The sequence below is a fragment of the Notothenia coriiceps genome, unplaced genomic scaffold (assembly GCF_000735185.1).
Source record: "Notothenia coriiceps isolate Sejong01 unplaced genomic scaffold, NC01 NC01_scaffold00038207, whole genome shotgun sequence".
Lineage (NCBI taxonomy): Eukaryota > Metazoa > Chordata > Actinopteri > Perciformes > Nototheniidae > Notothenia > Notothenia coriiceps.
Genome location: NW_011370908.1, coordinates 84,836 through 97,440, shown reverse-complemented (window position 1 = coordinate 97,440; position 12,605 = coordinate 84,836). Strand labels below are relative to the sequence as shown.

Below are 12,605 nucleotides of genomic sequence, written 5' to 3'. Positions count from 1 at the left end.
ATGAAAGAGTTATTTGGGACGAGCTGCTGTGTGATTAATTATGGGTGTTTTTTTATTAAAGCGTACACTTAAAGATAACATTGATATTCTTCACCTGCCCTGTTTAATACTTATAACCAGGATACACCACACTATGATGGAGTTGTGAACTAGTTGTTTCCTCAGGCTGAGACGTACTAAGGAGCCTCATGTTTAAAATAGATGGAGTGCCCCTTTAAGGTTTAATATATCTCATGCCTTTTTTCAGTGGATATAGTTTGCCCTGTTGTCAAAAACTTTATTAACCAATTTCTGATGAAATATTTATTTTATTTTGAAATGTTCTCATAGGCAAGCCCTTAACTGAGCACACATTTGAAGACATTTCCAAAACTGGTCAACCAAGAAGGATGAAGAGTGCATTTTTTGATCATACTATATTTGTTAACTTTGGGCACAGATAGAACTAATGTTCCCATGTGCCCAAAGACTAAATATAGTAAACGATTTCAAGACTTTAGAGCAAAGCGAACAAGCATTTCTCCTTACTACATGTTTTACCATTTTAATATTAGACTACAGTATTCTGATTAAACTATGATGCTTCTTGTATGAGTTCACAACTTCATTATAATCTGTTAAAAACATTTATCAAATGTATACTGTATTTACTTCTTAGAAATTTGACATACGGAAGTGTCCTTTTTAAAATCTTAGTTGTTTTGTATTTGTATTGTAGTGCCACTGTTTGGCCACATGGGGACATATCATAAGCCAAGTAGTGAAGAACAGAGAATAATACTTTTATTAGGAATTGGCCCTAATAACTTGATTTGCTCAATGAAAAAAAAAGTTTTATATGTAAAAATATTTTTATTGCTGATATATTACTCTCAAACATATTCAGGTTGAATAGAAAATCCAATGCTTCATGCTTTCTGGGTCAATTCTCCGTATCTCCACTCGAGGTCAGTATAGACCAGTCTTTTGTTTTCATGGTGTTTGGTTTCATAATTCTTGAACTTACATAAAGTTGTTATTAGGGTTGAAGGTATTTTATAATGCGATGTTGTGAGTTTAAAAACCGGAAAGACATTTATATGATCTTGAATCTCTTTTGCAGCTTCTGGAAATTGAAAGACACTTCCTGCATTTGATATTGAGGTTTTCACACGTACATCCTGTTGCAATACATTTGAAAACGTGAAATTCAGATTGCATTTTCTGTCATGATGAATAGGATTCTACATTTAGGCAAACCGTAGACTTGATTTGAAGTATTCTAAGTATGGCTCTGCTTCTGCTTTGCCTTATATCTTATTGTGAACACTATATCAAACTGCTTTTCCTTTATCAAAGCAAACAGACTAAAGAAGCACAGGGTGAGAGGACCACGGGAGGGGCAGAAGAAGCAGCTCTCCTGCAGGGGTCCGCCCGGGGGGGGGTGGCTGCCTGGTGCCTGCTGGAAGCCTCTGGTGTTCTCCGTGGGGGGAATCAATCAGAACTGAAGTCATGTCAGCATCTGAGAGAGATGCAGAACAGAACAGCCTGAACACTGTTGTGCTCCTCCTGAAGAGACACTGAGGACACTGGAGCTGCACACAACCTTCTTCTACTTGTTTACTCATTGTTCAAATCAAGTAAAGTATACGTTTAATGGCATATACAATGACAGCATCCTCCCTGACTTTCAGGTAATCAAATGATGAGCATGGTGTTACAGCACCTTTAAGAGTTGAAATGTTAATCTAACATGCACAAATGTTAACCCATATGGCTCAATGGCCTGGCTCTCAGTCCAATATAGCACACACACTGCCCTATATGTGTCTCCAGAACACATAATCACACACTAATGTTATTAACAGCGGACATGGATCACATTAGTTGCTTGTCAGCATTTGATGGATTGCTTCACCTCTTCCTCCGACATCTAGTGCCCCTTCACTGAATTGCTTTTCATCAACACAGAACACATTGCCGGTAGAATAACTGCAGAGACAATGGATTCATCCTTCAAGAAGACTTCTCTGTTTGGCACTAAAAAGAAAAGGTTAACAGCACCTCTTGTGATCAGGGGCTTCAGTATAGGTCTCGAATTGCCTTGCTTTCAGCTGGCAGCAACCTTATGCTTTCCTCTGAAGTGAGACAGTCATTGTTTGCCTGCAAAGAAGAGTAGATCCCACATTCACCTCATTTGCACTGCTTCACCTGAGGCTATGTTGACAAAACAGGAGAAGTATTTTCCCATGCTGTTATTTAACCAGATTTTCTGAGAGTAGGAAAAAGAATCAACTCATTTGGGCGCAGCACAGACTCTACAAAGTTCATTCATGCTGTGTAAACATAAAACACAGTAATCAGTATTACATGTTTCAAATGTGTCCCTAACTCTTTGTAAAACTACCTCCATAGAAGACAAACATTTTAGGTTCAACAAGTAGCTGAACAGCAATGATTAGCTGCAGAAGAGGCTGTGGGTGGGCCTGTTGGTGTGGCATTATTTTTATTTGTTTAAATTGAGAGAGATCGTCCTCTTAAAGCAAATCCTGTCATGGCCACTTTGAGGTTCATGGTTCAAAAGTCACATCATGCTCTGTTGGCACATGATCACATGCAAACCTCTTATACCATCTGCAGAGGTCATTCTTTCACTGCTGTACGGATTGTTATATAATTATTCTGTCGATTATATTCTGTTCAGATAGATTTAACTCTGTGCCTTTCAGCCTAGTGCATTGCAATTATGACTTGGAGTCGTTATTAGAGCTGTAAGATAATGGCACCAACTGGAGTTTTAAGTGTCCTTCAGGCAACAGGCTGGACCATATAGTGATGCCTGGTACTTCAAAACATTAATTATGCATCAGTGCTTTGCAATGGGGAAGGGGAAATGATTGGTCTTGCATGGTTTTTATGTTGATGTCAATAGAAGGGGTCTGTCCTGACACGTTTAGCTGCAGAATGAACAATGGGTTCAGGTTAAGAGCGATCAATGGACAATCATTTTGGAGATAATTTGTGAATTGTTTCCAATCATTTAGAGACACTTAAAGTGTGTCATGTCATTAATTAAGCATGCATAATGTTAACTCATTGTATTGAATGTTTATTTATTGGATTACAGTATATATTTAAAGTATAAAACCACAAGAATAGGCTGTCTCGCCATCATCCTTACTGTATACTGTATATTCTCTGTTGTTTTGCTTTATGAACTAAAAAAACAGTTTGAAAGTATTCCTTATTCTGTTAGCATAGGCTCTTAATTTCCTATTATCAATGTCATGCATTCTTCAAGCTTTTGCATGATAATTCTAGCCTTTTAAAAGAAAATATATTGTCAAAACTACATTATGTTTGTTTTGCAATATCAACATGTAAACGTTATGTTTCGGTAATAATACATATATGTGTGTGTGGGTTGGAAAATACCTGATTTTTTTTATTGTGATAATTCGTGATTAAATCGCTTTTAAACGAATAATATATATCTATACGCTACGTTCATTTCTCAGATTTTGAATGAGATTTTGGCGTGACGTTCGGTCTGCACTCGACTGAACGGCGTGTGTATACCGGCGGGAAGAGGGGAGGGCCCACGCGCGGGCTGAAGCTCTCTCCCCACCCAGTGTCTCTCTCTCTCAGTGTGGCAGTCTGTCTACCTGCTGCGGACCCAGACAGGCAGGCAGTCCGGAGCCGTGGAGCTATCCCAGCAGCCAGAGCCCAGGGGCGGCCGGTGGGAGGAGGCAGAGAGTCCGCAGCAACACTCAGCCTCTTTGACAGCCGTCGGAGGAAGGAGCCACCTGCACCAACACATGTCTACGGTAAGAATTATTGTATTCCTTTAATTTAATGTATTCAGGATGTAAATATGTATTTTTAGGAAGCAGAGAGGTGTCGTGGTACGCCGCTACCGAGGCGTCTTTCTGTGGTTTTGTCGGCTGTGATTGGAGCCGTGGGAGTGGGCATCTCCACACCGGGGCTGGAAACATCTCCCAGCACATACCGCTGGTAAAAAAGTGTTTTTGCTTTTTTATTATTCGTTTGTTTCAGTCTTAAGGTGTGAGTTGAGTAGGGGGTTGGCACGAGGCTGTGCAGCCGCTTCTAATAGCAGGATGGCGGGCGGCTCAGCTCGCGCCGCTGTCAGCGTGCAGCAGCTGCAGGCAAGATAACATAACAGCCGTTAACTAACTCTGACAAAACAGGAAGTACGCGCTTTGACCTTCAAAATAAGATCAGGATAAATAATACATATCAAATAAATATTAGATTAACAACTGAACAATATTGTAGATGCTTTTAGCTTAACCAGTTGCAGTATTAAATTGGTAAAACAAAACGTTATTTCTGATAAAAATGCCCTCACAATTGACCCGTACTCATCTCCACCTTGCCCAAAAAGAGGCCTTAAAAGCAATGGTGGATTCATGCCAAGTTAGTTTGCCTTGTTTTGACAACATATCAGCCTTGTTTCACTAGATATTCCCCCGAAGTAGCAGTATTCTTATACCACATAAACGAAAAAAGTGTTCTATCTATTTCATATTCATAGTGTATTGGGTTTTAACTTTAATGAGTTGTTGGTGAACATATTTCGTAGCTGATAGCTTAAATTGCAAGCAAAGGTATAGTCTGTGCTTCCCGCTTCTCAAATGTTAAGATTTGCTGCTTTAAACTGCGTTACATAATGGGTAGAATTGATGTAAATATCTTGATATGGGTCATCCTGGCCTCTGAATCCCAATAGGTGTTTGAACATATTTTTCTAATGAATAAAAAAACGTTAGTGTATTAATTAATAGCAACAATTGTCAATGGTTGCATAACTAATAATGGAACTCTTTCCTTCCCTCACTTTTTGATTTTATTTTGAAAGGTTTTACCGGAAACTAAATGGTAACAATATATCTTGTTTTGACTGTGGAATGGAGCGTGTTGGCACCAGGTTGGCACGGATTTGTGAACATGTTCATTCTGCTTCAGTGTTTCATAACTGTCACGGTGATGAATAACAGTGTCTGTGACATTTAACGGACAGGGAGCCCCCATGGACGTTCCTCCTGCATGTGTGTGGTTTGAATCACTTCCCTGCTGATAGAAAAGCCATGCTGACTCATGTTCATGAGAGCATTTTGCAACTGGGCAGCAGCTTGTGTTCATTCACATTTGTTCATGTTTTTCCTCTTCTGAGACTACATTGGTCCACATCAGATAACAGATCCCAATTATAAAAGCAATTTCCTTACAGAGAAGATGTGTGTTGTTGCATAATGATTTGTACTTAGGCCACAAATTGACTTGTCACAGTTCTATTTTTAGACTTTCAGACAAGTAAACTTTACAGACTACTACATCTATACCAATTCATTTTTTTGCATTCTGTCAGCACAATTCCACTCAGGGTGTTTTGATGTGTGATCATATCCCTGTCACTATCTCATTTAACAAGAGACAAGATGAGAAAAGTGACTTTCTCAATCAGAATCACAAACAGATCCCTAATTATCATCACGACATGGCCAACATTTTGTTCTCAGATAAGTGTGCACGCACGTTCGTGAATGTGTGCTCGTTTATGTATTTTTTGTGGCCAGAAAGCATTTTAATCTCAACCTTAATTCCTTTCTGGTTTCTAAAGTTGCAAACGTGGCTTCTAAGGAAGTTGATAGTTGACATTGTTGGATTTCATTACAAAAAAAGTCCCTGTCTTATCCTCCGGGTTTATGACATCCTCTCATCTTCATATTCTTTCACAACCCTCTGTGGGTTAGGCTAGGTTAGAGGCTTGCTTTATTTCCTGTCTCCTGTAGCAGGTCTTCATACATTTTGAAACACCAAATAGATGTGTTTCCGCTCTTTCCAGTCATCTTCCCTGCATTTCCATTTACCACAGAGAGTGATAGTAGGCTCAGTACTGATGGGAGAGGAGCTATTTTATTTTTGACTTGCCTCTCCACAGTTTCAGGCAGTTTGAGAGAGTGTGTGATGTGGTTTGGGGACCGCAGTGCGCTTCCTATTCAGCAGATAAACAGCCGCTGCAAGGGTGATGTAAATCTCTTTTTATAGTGTCAGTCAGTGCAATTTTGGAGGGAAACACATATTGAGTACTGCCACCTTTCACAAATGTTTTTCATCCTACCCCATTCAACTCAATTTCTCTGAAGAACTGTATAAACAACTTGGATTGATTTCCTCCCTCAGGGCAATTCTTTGGAGGCCGAAACATAAAACATAAAAACAGTTATTGTGCATTAAAAGGAAGTGAGCTCGCAGCTAACACTTGGTCAAATGACCGTGGTGAAACGTTGTCAGCTAAAAGTCTCTGTTACTTCTATGGTCAAGAACCAATGTTTCTATCAAGAAATGCACTGTGAGGAGCACTGTGATTAGTATGACGTTGAACTTAGGTCCATGTGGGTAGACCAAATATATATTACCTAGATTGGTTGATGGGGGAAATATCCTGAGAAAAATAATAAAAAATGTCCCCAGATTACAGTCGTAATATTATTTTCTGAGATAAATGTGTATATTTACACATTTATCTTGTATTTTATTTATCTAAAACACTACAGCAAGTTATGCAAAACATGTATCTTTAATCTAACATATATTGTATACTATAATTGTATAGTGAATTGGCTACAGAAACACTGGTAGGGTGAAGGCTCAATTCACATGGGTCACCTTGCAATGACGGATCGGGGGTATTCTGATGAAGTGAATGACATTGAACCCCCGATGGACAGTGTGTCCCTGGAGGAGAATGGAGAGCATTTAGAGGCAGTGAGTCACCCAGTGTTGATGAATAGAGCCAATGACCCCCAGATACAGCACAAGGCCACTCTAAGACGTCTTATAAAGGGGGCAGGTCGTAGTCAATAACACGTTTTGATTCAGTTTATTAGGACTATATATAGAACAAGTTACAAAGGGCTACAACAAATCATGTCCTTCAAAAGTTTGTATTGACACTCACTGCTCCACCAGAACAGTCAATATTGGTTCACTTACTACTTATTATAATATTCTACACTATAGCCTGTTTAACCTTGTGTAGCTTTTGTGGAGGAAGTTAATTATCTTGCAAGTGATGAGCTGGTAGGTGTTGCAACATCACTTTCCTGGTTACAGTAATCTGTTGTTGAGTGGAAGAGAAACATGATACTGCAGGTGTGGCCGAGCTCTGAAGATTACACATTTAAAAGAAGTAATGCTACTCAACACAAGGATAATCCTCCCTCGGCCTCAGGGCTGCAATTTCTATCCAATCATGTCCAAATAAACTTGAATACTTGAAGGTTTATCAAATCAAATCAAATCAAATAAAGTTTTATTTATATAGCACATTTATAAACGATTTTTGGTCGAGCCAAAGTGCTGTATATATAATAAAAATAGCCTACAGTAGAGACACTTTACAGCAAATACAACAGCACAGATTGTTCACAATATCAGTATGAGAAAAAAACGACACCCTCTATCCTTAGACCCTCACGTCGTACAAGGAAAAACTTCCGGAGAAAACCCCACAGTTTAAAGGGGGGAAAAAAATGGGAGAAACCTCAGGGAGAGCAACAGAGGAGGGATCCCTCTCCCAGGATGGACAGACGTGCAATAGATGCCGTGTGTAAATCGAAGGGATAATACATTTTACAGCATAGGTAGTCCAAATGTTAGGAAATGCATGTGTCTGTAATAAGAAGATGAATCTACGAAGATGTCAAGCATAATCCTGTGGGATTGGGTTTACTGTATGAGAGAGGTGATTAACCTGATGAGTAACCACCCAGGAGAGGAGAGCAATGTGATGATACGACCATATTCACTAGAAGTGGGGAGAAAAGGCAAAAACTACTATTTGCACTTAGTTTGGGGGTGGCGTTAAACATCTACTCTCTGTGTATGTGGTGGTTTACACATTCTGCAAACGTAAATCAAACTGTATCCCTCCATTGAAGACTTCCCTTTTTGTTATGTGAGAAATGTCATTACAATTTGCAGATCTTAGTCAAGAGGTGACCTAAAAGCGCCATGAAGTGATGTCTTGTGTTCCCTAATGTGATCTTTTGTTGTTCCTGCGACAACCGAGGCCGGAGGCGTTATGTTTTCAGGATGTCTATCCAAGTGTGTCCCAATCTTGTGAACACAAAGTCTCAAGAACGCCTCGAGTGAATTCATTTCATTTTGGCTCAAACTTCCACTTCAACTCAACGATGAACTGATCAATATTTGTTGGACAAAGTTGAAAGTCTTTGTGACCTCATAACACATCTCAAACCCCCTCTCTTTACTATCTGTGTGTCCTTTAAGTCACAGCTCAAGGTCTTTTTCTTTAAAGGAATGGCCTCTGGGGATCATTTGGAGTGATGTTTGTCTTGGACTCCATTAGTGATGTCTGGCAGGGGGGCCCAGCCCGGCTGTGTGTGTCTGGGATGATGAGTTTTGGATGAAGGCCCAGCCCTCCTCTGTAGGGTCAGTGTGGCCGTCAGCCAGGGCTCTGCACAGCCTCCTCTTTAAACCTGACAGTCTTTGCTTTCCCCGGGACCTGAGCATACACACATAGCAGGGTGTTAGACAAACAGAGAGGAGAGGGAAGGAGCTTTTGATCGTGGCATCCTCTACGGCTACGCAGACAACACAATGAATCATAGTATTGGCCGCACAGATAGAGGAGATAAAGTCAGCCACTCCCCAGGCTGCCTTCAAGGGAACCATGAAGCCTTTTGTTAAAGGCAGATTAAAGGCCTTTACAACAAAGCGCTTAGTAAGTTCACTGTCTACAGTTGACTTTATTCTACTGTATTTACTCTGCAGGCCAAGGCCATTACATTTCGCTTTTAGTTTAGTGCTCAAACAATTAGTGGGAAATTATCTGGTCTCCACCAACCACTGGAAACTGCCTGGCTCTTTAAAAAAAAGAATATGTGCTCTGTGGAAGTGAACTGAAGATCCAGCTGATACATGTATGGCTCTGTGGGTTTGGAACTTTGAGCCTAACATATGGTCATTTGATCCATTGTGTTTATACAAGTATTAAAGAGTGGCTTTAAGTCATTTTTCAAGCAAAAATACCAAACGTTATCAATTACACTCATCATATGGGAGGATTTTCTCCTTGTCTCTGTTTTATGTCATTTTAAATTAAAACAAGGGTTTTAAACTGGAACTCAAACCAAACAAGCACTATTGTGTTAGTATTATTTTGTGAAATGATGGTATGACATACTCTTGATGGATTAGTTGGCATTTAGTAATCATTACTTGAAAAAACACGTGGGTTTGCTATCCTGGATCCAAAATGGTGGAATGAGCTCCCCATTGAAATCAGGACAGCAGAAAGCTTACACATCTTCCGGCAAAGACTAAAAACTCTTTCGACTCCACTTTGAGCGATAGAATGACTAACAAAGCACTTATATACTAACTAAGGACTGGCTTATCTAAAGCCAGTTGAGTAGCACTTGAAATGTTTTAGCTCTATGAAACCTGATGTACTTATGATTCTGTTTTCTTCAAGTTTGTATCTTCTTGGTCGAATGCACTTATTGTAAGTCGCTTTGGATAAAAGCGTCAGCTAAATGAAATGTAATGTAAATGATAAGTCTGTGCAACGATAAGACACTTTTAGTTACCTCATTATTGCTATTTCCAAAGTAATCACGTTAGCGTAGATGCCTCTTGCCACATGAAGCGCCACATTGACCCAATGAAACGTTTCCATTTGACCTCAGTTTCAGACCACATCACTCAGTGGGGCAGCAATCTACGGCTCTAGTTTGCCCCGGCGAGACCACCTCCTCACTTCAATCCCAGGAAGAGAGCAGCCTTGCTTTTAATCTCGTCTTCTAGCCTTGTACCCAGCAGAGAGCCAAAGCTGATTGCATCCCCTTTCCCTTAAACCAACCCAAACACACTTTTGCATTAACAACAACCTTGTCCTCCCGGCCCCTGGAAGAAACAGCAAATTGGCAACAACAGCAATGTTTTTAAAGGTTTGTCATGTCCTTTAGAGAGAGGTTTGTCTGCTTCAGATGCTATCATATCTTACTGGAATGAGCAGTATGTGATGGGCGGGTGTTTCCTTGTGTCACTTTTCGACAACAAAGAATGATGTTTCTGTGAAACCTGTTGCGTAGATCCTAATCTTTCCAAAGCAGCGGGAAACCTGACTTTTTAGTGTGGTGTTCATGCCTCTAGTGTTCAAATCCATCCTTGTGTTTTCCACCTCGCCTCTAATCTGCATATTGGACTGATGGATGGATGAGATACTCGAACAGCACATCAAATGACTCAATAGCTCCCGTGTCATTAATTATAAACCTCTCTGGAAGCAGCACAAGGTGAAGTAATGGAGAATGGCTGTGCATGTAGAGTAGTGCATTACTCTTAGTGTTGCGTGCTCGCTGTAATCTATCTTTGCACAGGATACTTGATTAACTGACTTGGTCACAGATATTGGTTTCCACACAAGCGAGCCAGTTGTTGTTTAAAGGCAAGGACGAAGAATGGCTTACAAGATTCTGTGTGGCAGCTGTGCAATACCGCTCTTAGTGTCACAATATTAATAAAAAATTATAATATATCCCGGATATATTATGACATGAGCTGCAGGATAAGTGACAGGGCAGCTGTGGCATTTGCCCCGGCCTGTTTCTCTGATAACGTAAACTTCCTCACCAACTACGGCCCGTTCCCACCATCCCGCATATCTGTGAGCGTGTCAGGCTGCTGAGAGCGAGGGCTCTTTGGCAGCCGCTGCGCTAATGGCTGTTTTCAAATAGGTCATAAAAGAAAACTGGGCTTTCTGTGGCTAGGGCTTTCACGGGGTATTCTTGTCAAGAATTACAAACCCACGCCTAAAATTGAAGTGAATCAAATCAAAGACTGTGTCCTAAAAACACTTATCCACTATTCCTTACATAATAAGCACTCCATATGGTTTAAGTAAAGCTGGATTTGGGGCACTTATTACCACTTACAGGCGTTTTGTTGCCAGTTTTAATGTCAGTTTATGGAAAAATCCCAGCTGTTCTTTTGCTCTGGTGATGCCGTGGTTTTTAGTTTCCAGGGGAAAGTCTTCATGTTACCACTTCTTCTGAATTCTCTTGTCCAATTCATATTTTATTTGTATGTGATCACTGATGTTGTGATACCTGTGACGTAACTGGCGAACATAAGCTGTGGTGATTTTTCCTCCTGCTTTAGTCTTGACGCGTATTGTTTCTGGTTAGGGTTGGCCTGCTTGTCTTTTTGTGAGCAGGTTAACAGATTTTCTTCGAACCTTGGTAGGAAGAACAGCACTGGCCAAACGGGGACGCTTTTAACATCTTAAGAGGATCCACTTCATGGGGAGGATACACACATTCAATTCTCCCCTCTCTAATTGACCTTCTAGTTATTCCAGTAGGTTTGTAAAAGTGACTACCTGCTGTGTATTTTAATGGTTGCACGTAAAAAAGCCGTCACCAATTCAGAGAAACTCTCCCAGTACGGACCCTGTAATAGGCCCTTTCAGCCCCCTCAACTCTCCATGGAAAAGAGGATTTACACCCTATAGAAAGACGCAGTAGAGAAATACTAGATTACATTGGATTATTATGCTATTTACAGCCAATAGACACTGATTAAGGTACTTTTCTCCTTTTTACGATGAAGCACATAGCAGTACAACTTAAACCCCTGCACTGTCTCCGATGTAAGCTGACCTCATTCTAGCCCCTCGTGTTTTTGAACTACTCTCCTGTTTGATGAAGAGAAAGTGCTGCCTGGGATTCAGACCATGATGACCACAAGTTCATGCCCTCCTGGCCCGGCAGCAGCACTGGGAGTACCATTGCCAATCTGGGTCTGAGCCAGGCATAAACTGACACAACAGCAGCTGTCACTCAGAGCCGGCTGCTGTAATTACCGAGTCCCTCCTCCGTCAGACATAATGTAGACAAGGCCCTGACGCACACACACACGGAAACATAAGCTCCCTCACAAACAGCCTTCATACAGGATGGAACCTGGCTTATGGTGTATTAAAAAAAGAAAGAGACACTGCTTAAATCCTTGAAGCCCAAAGCTAATATAATGAATTCTAATTAGATTAGCCTTTAGCTGCCTGGGAAAGGATGAAGTGGAAGAGGAGACCTGCTGGTTTTTGTGCAGTAATGCAATCTGGGATAAGAGCTCTTAAAAGTGTTGGGCAATTACGTGGGTTTGTGTAAAGGGCAATGTCACAACTTCACATACTGGAGCGGGGGGGTTAAGCTGAAGGATGTTGGGAAATGTGTTTTTAAAGCCTTGTACATGTTTAGCAAACATTTTTGTTAAGAAATGATCACGGGCATATGGCACATGTATTTGCCCCATAAAACACCATCAAGGGGGAAAGAAAATTGATTGTGTTTGTAATTGCAAGGTGCCGGTCACAGCAAACAATCAATTTGAGTAGTTTGATCACAATCTGGACTTTATTAGTTATATATGAAGTCACTCGGCTCCCTTTTTTACAGGAGCTAATATATCTAATTCATCTAATCTCATAATCAGGCCATCACCCGACCCAGGACTCGCTCATTTCCGCTCTTATCTTACCCACAGTTCCTTCCTGAAACAGAAGGAGACTTGGATGA

The 12,605-nt window shown here is 40.6% G+C and overlaps 1 protein-coding gene across 2 annotated transcripts in view; it reads left to right on the top strand.

Moving 5' to 3' along the window:
• Nucleotides 1-3,613: 3,613 nt before the first annotated feature.
• Nucleotides 3,614-12,605, top strand: part of LOC104968059 (fatty acyl-CoA reductase 1) — a 44,629-nt gene continuing 35,637 nt past the window's right edge. Inside the window, exon 1 of one of the 2 annotated variants that reach the window (XM_010797617.1) lies at nt 3,614-3,806. In XM_010797617.1, the coding sequence (XP_010795919.1) occupies nt 3,798-3,806 (9 nt within the window). In that variant the 5' untranslated portion in view covers nt 3,614-3,797. Of the gene's footprint in view, nt 3,807-3,848; nt 3,994-12,605 lie in introns of those variants that run through there. The other variant, XM_010797616.1, reaches the window with a different exon arrangement.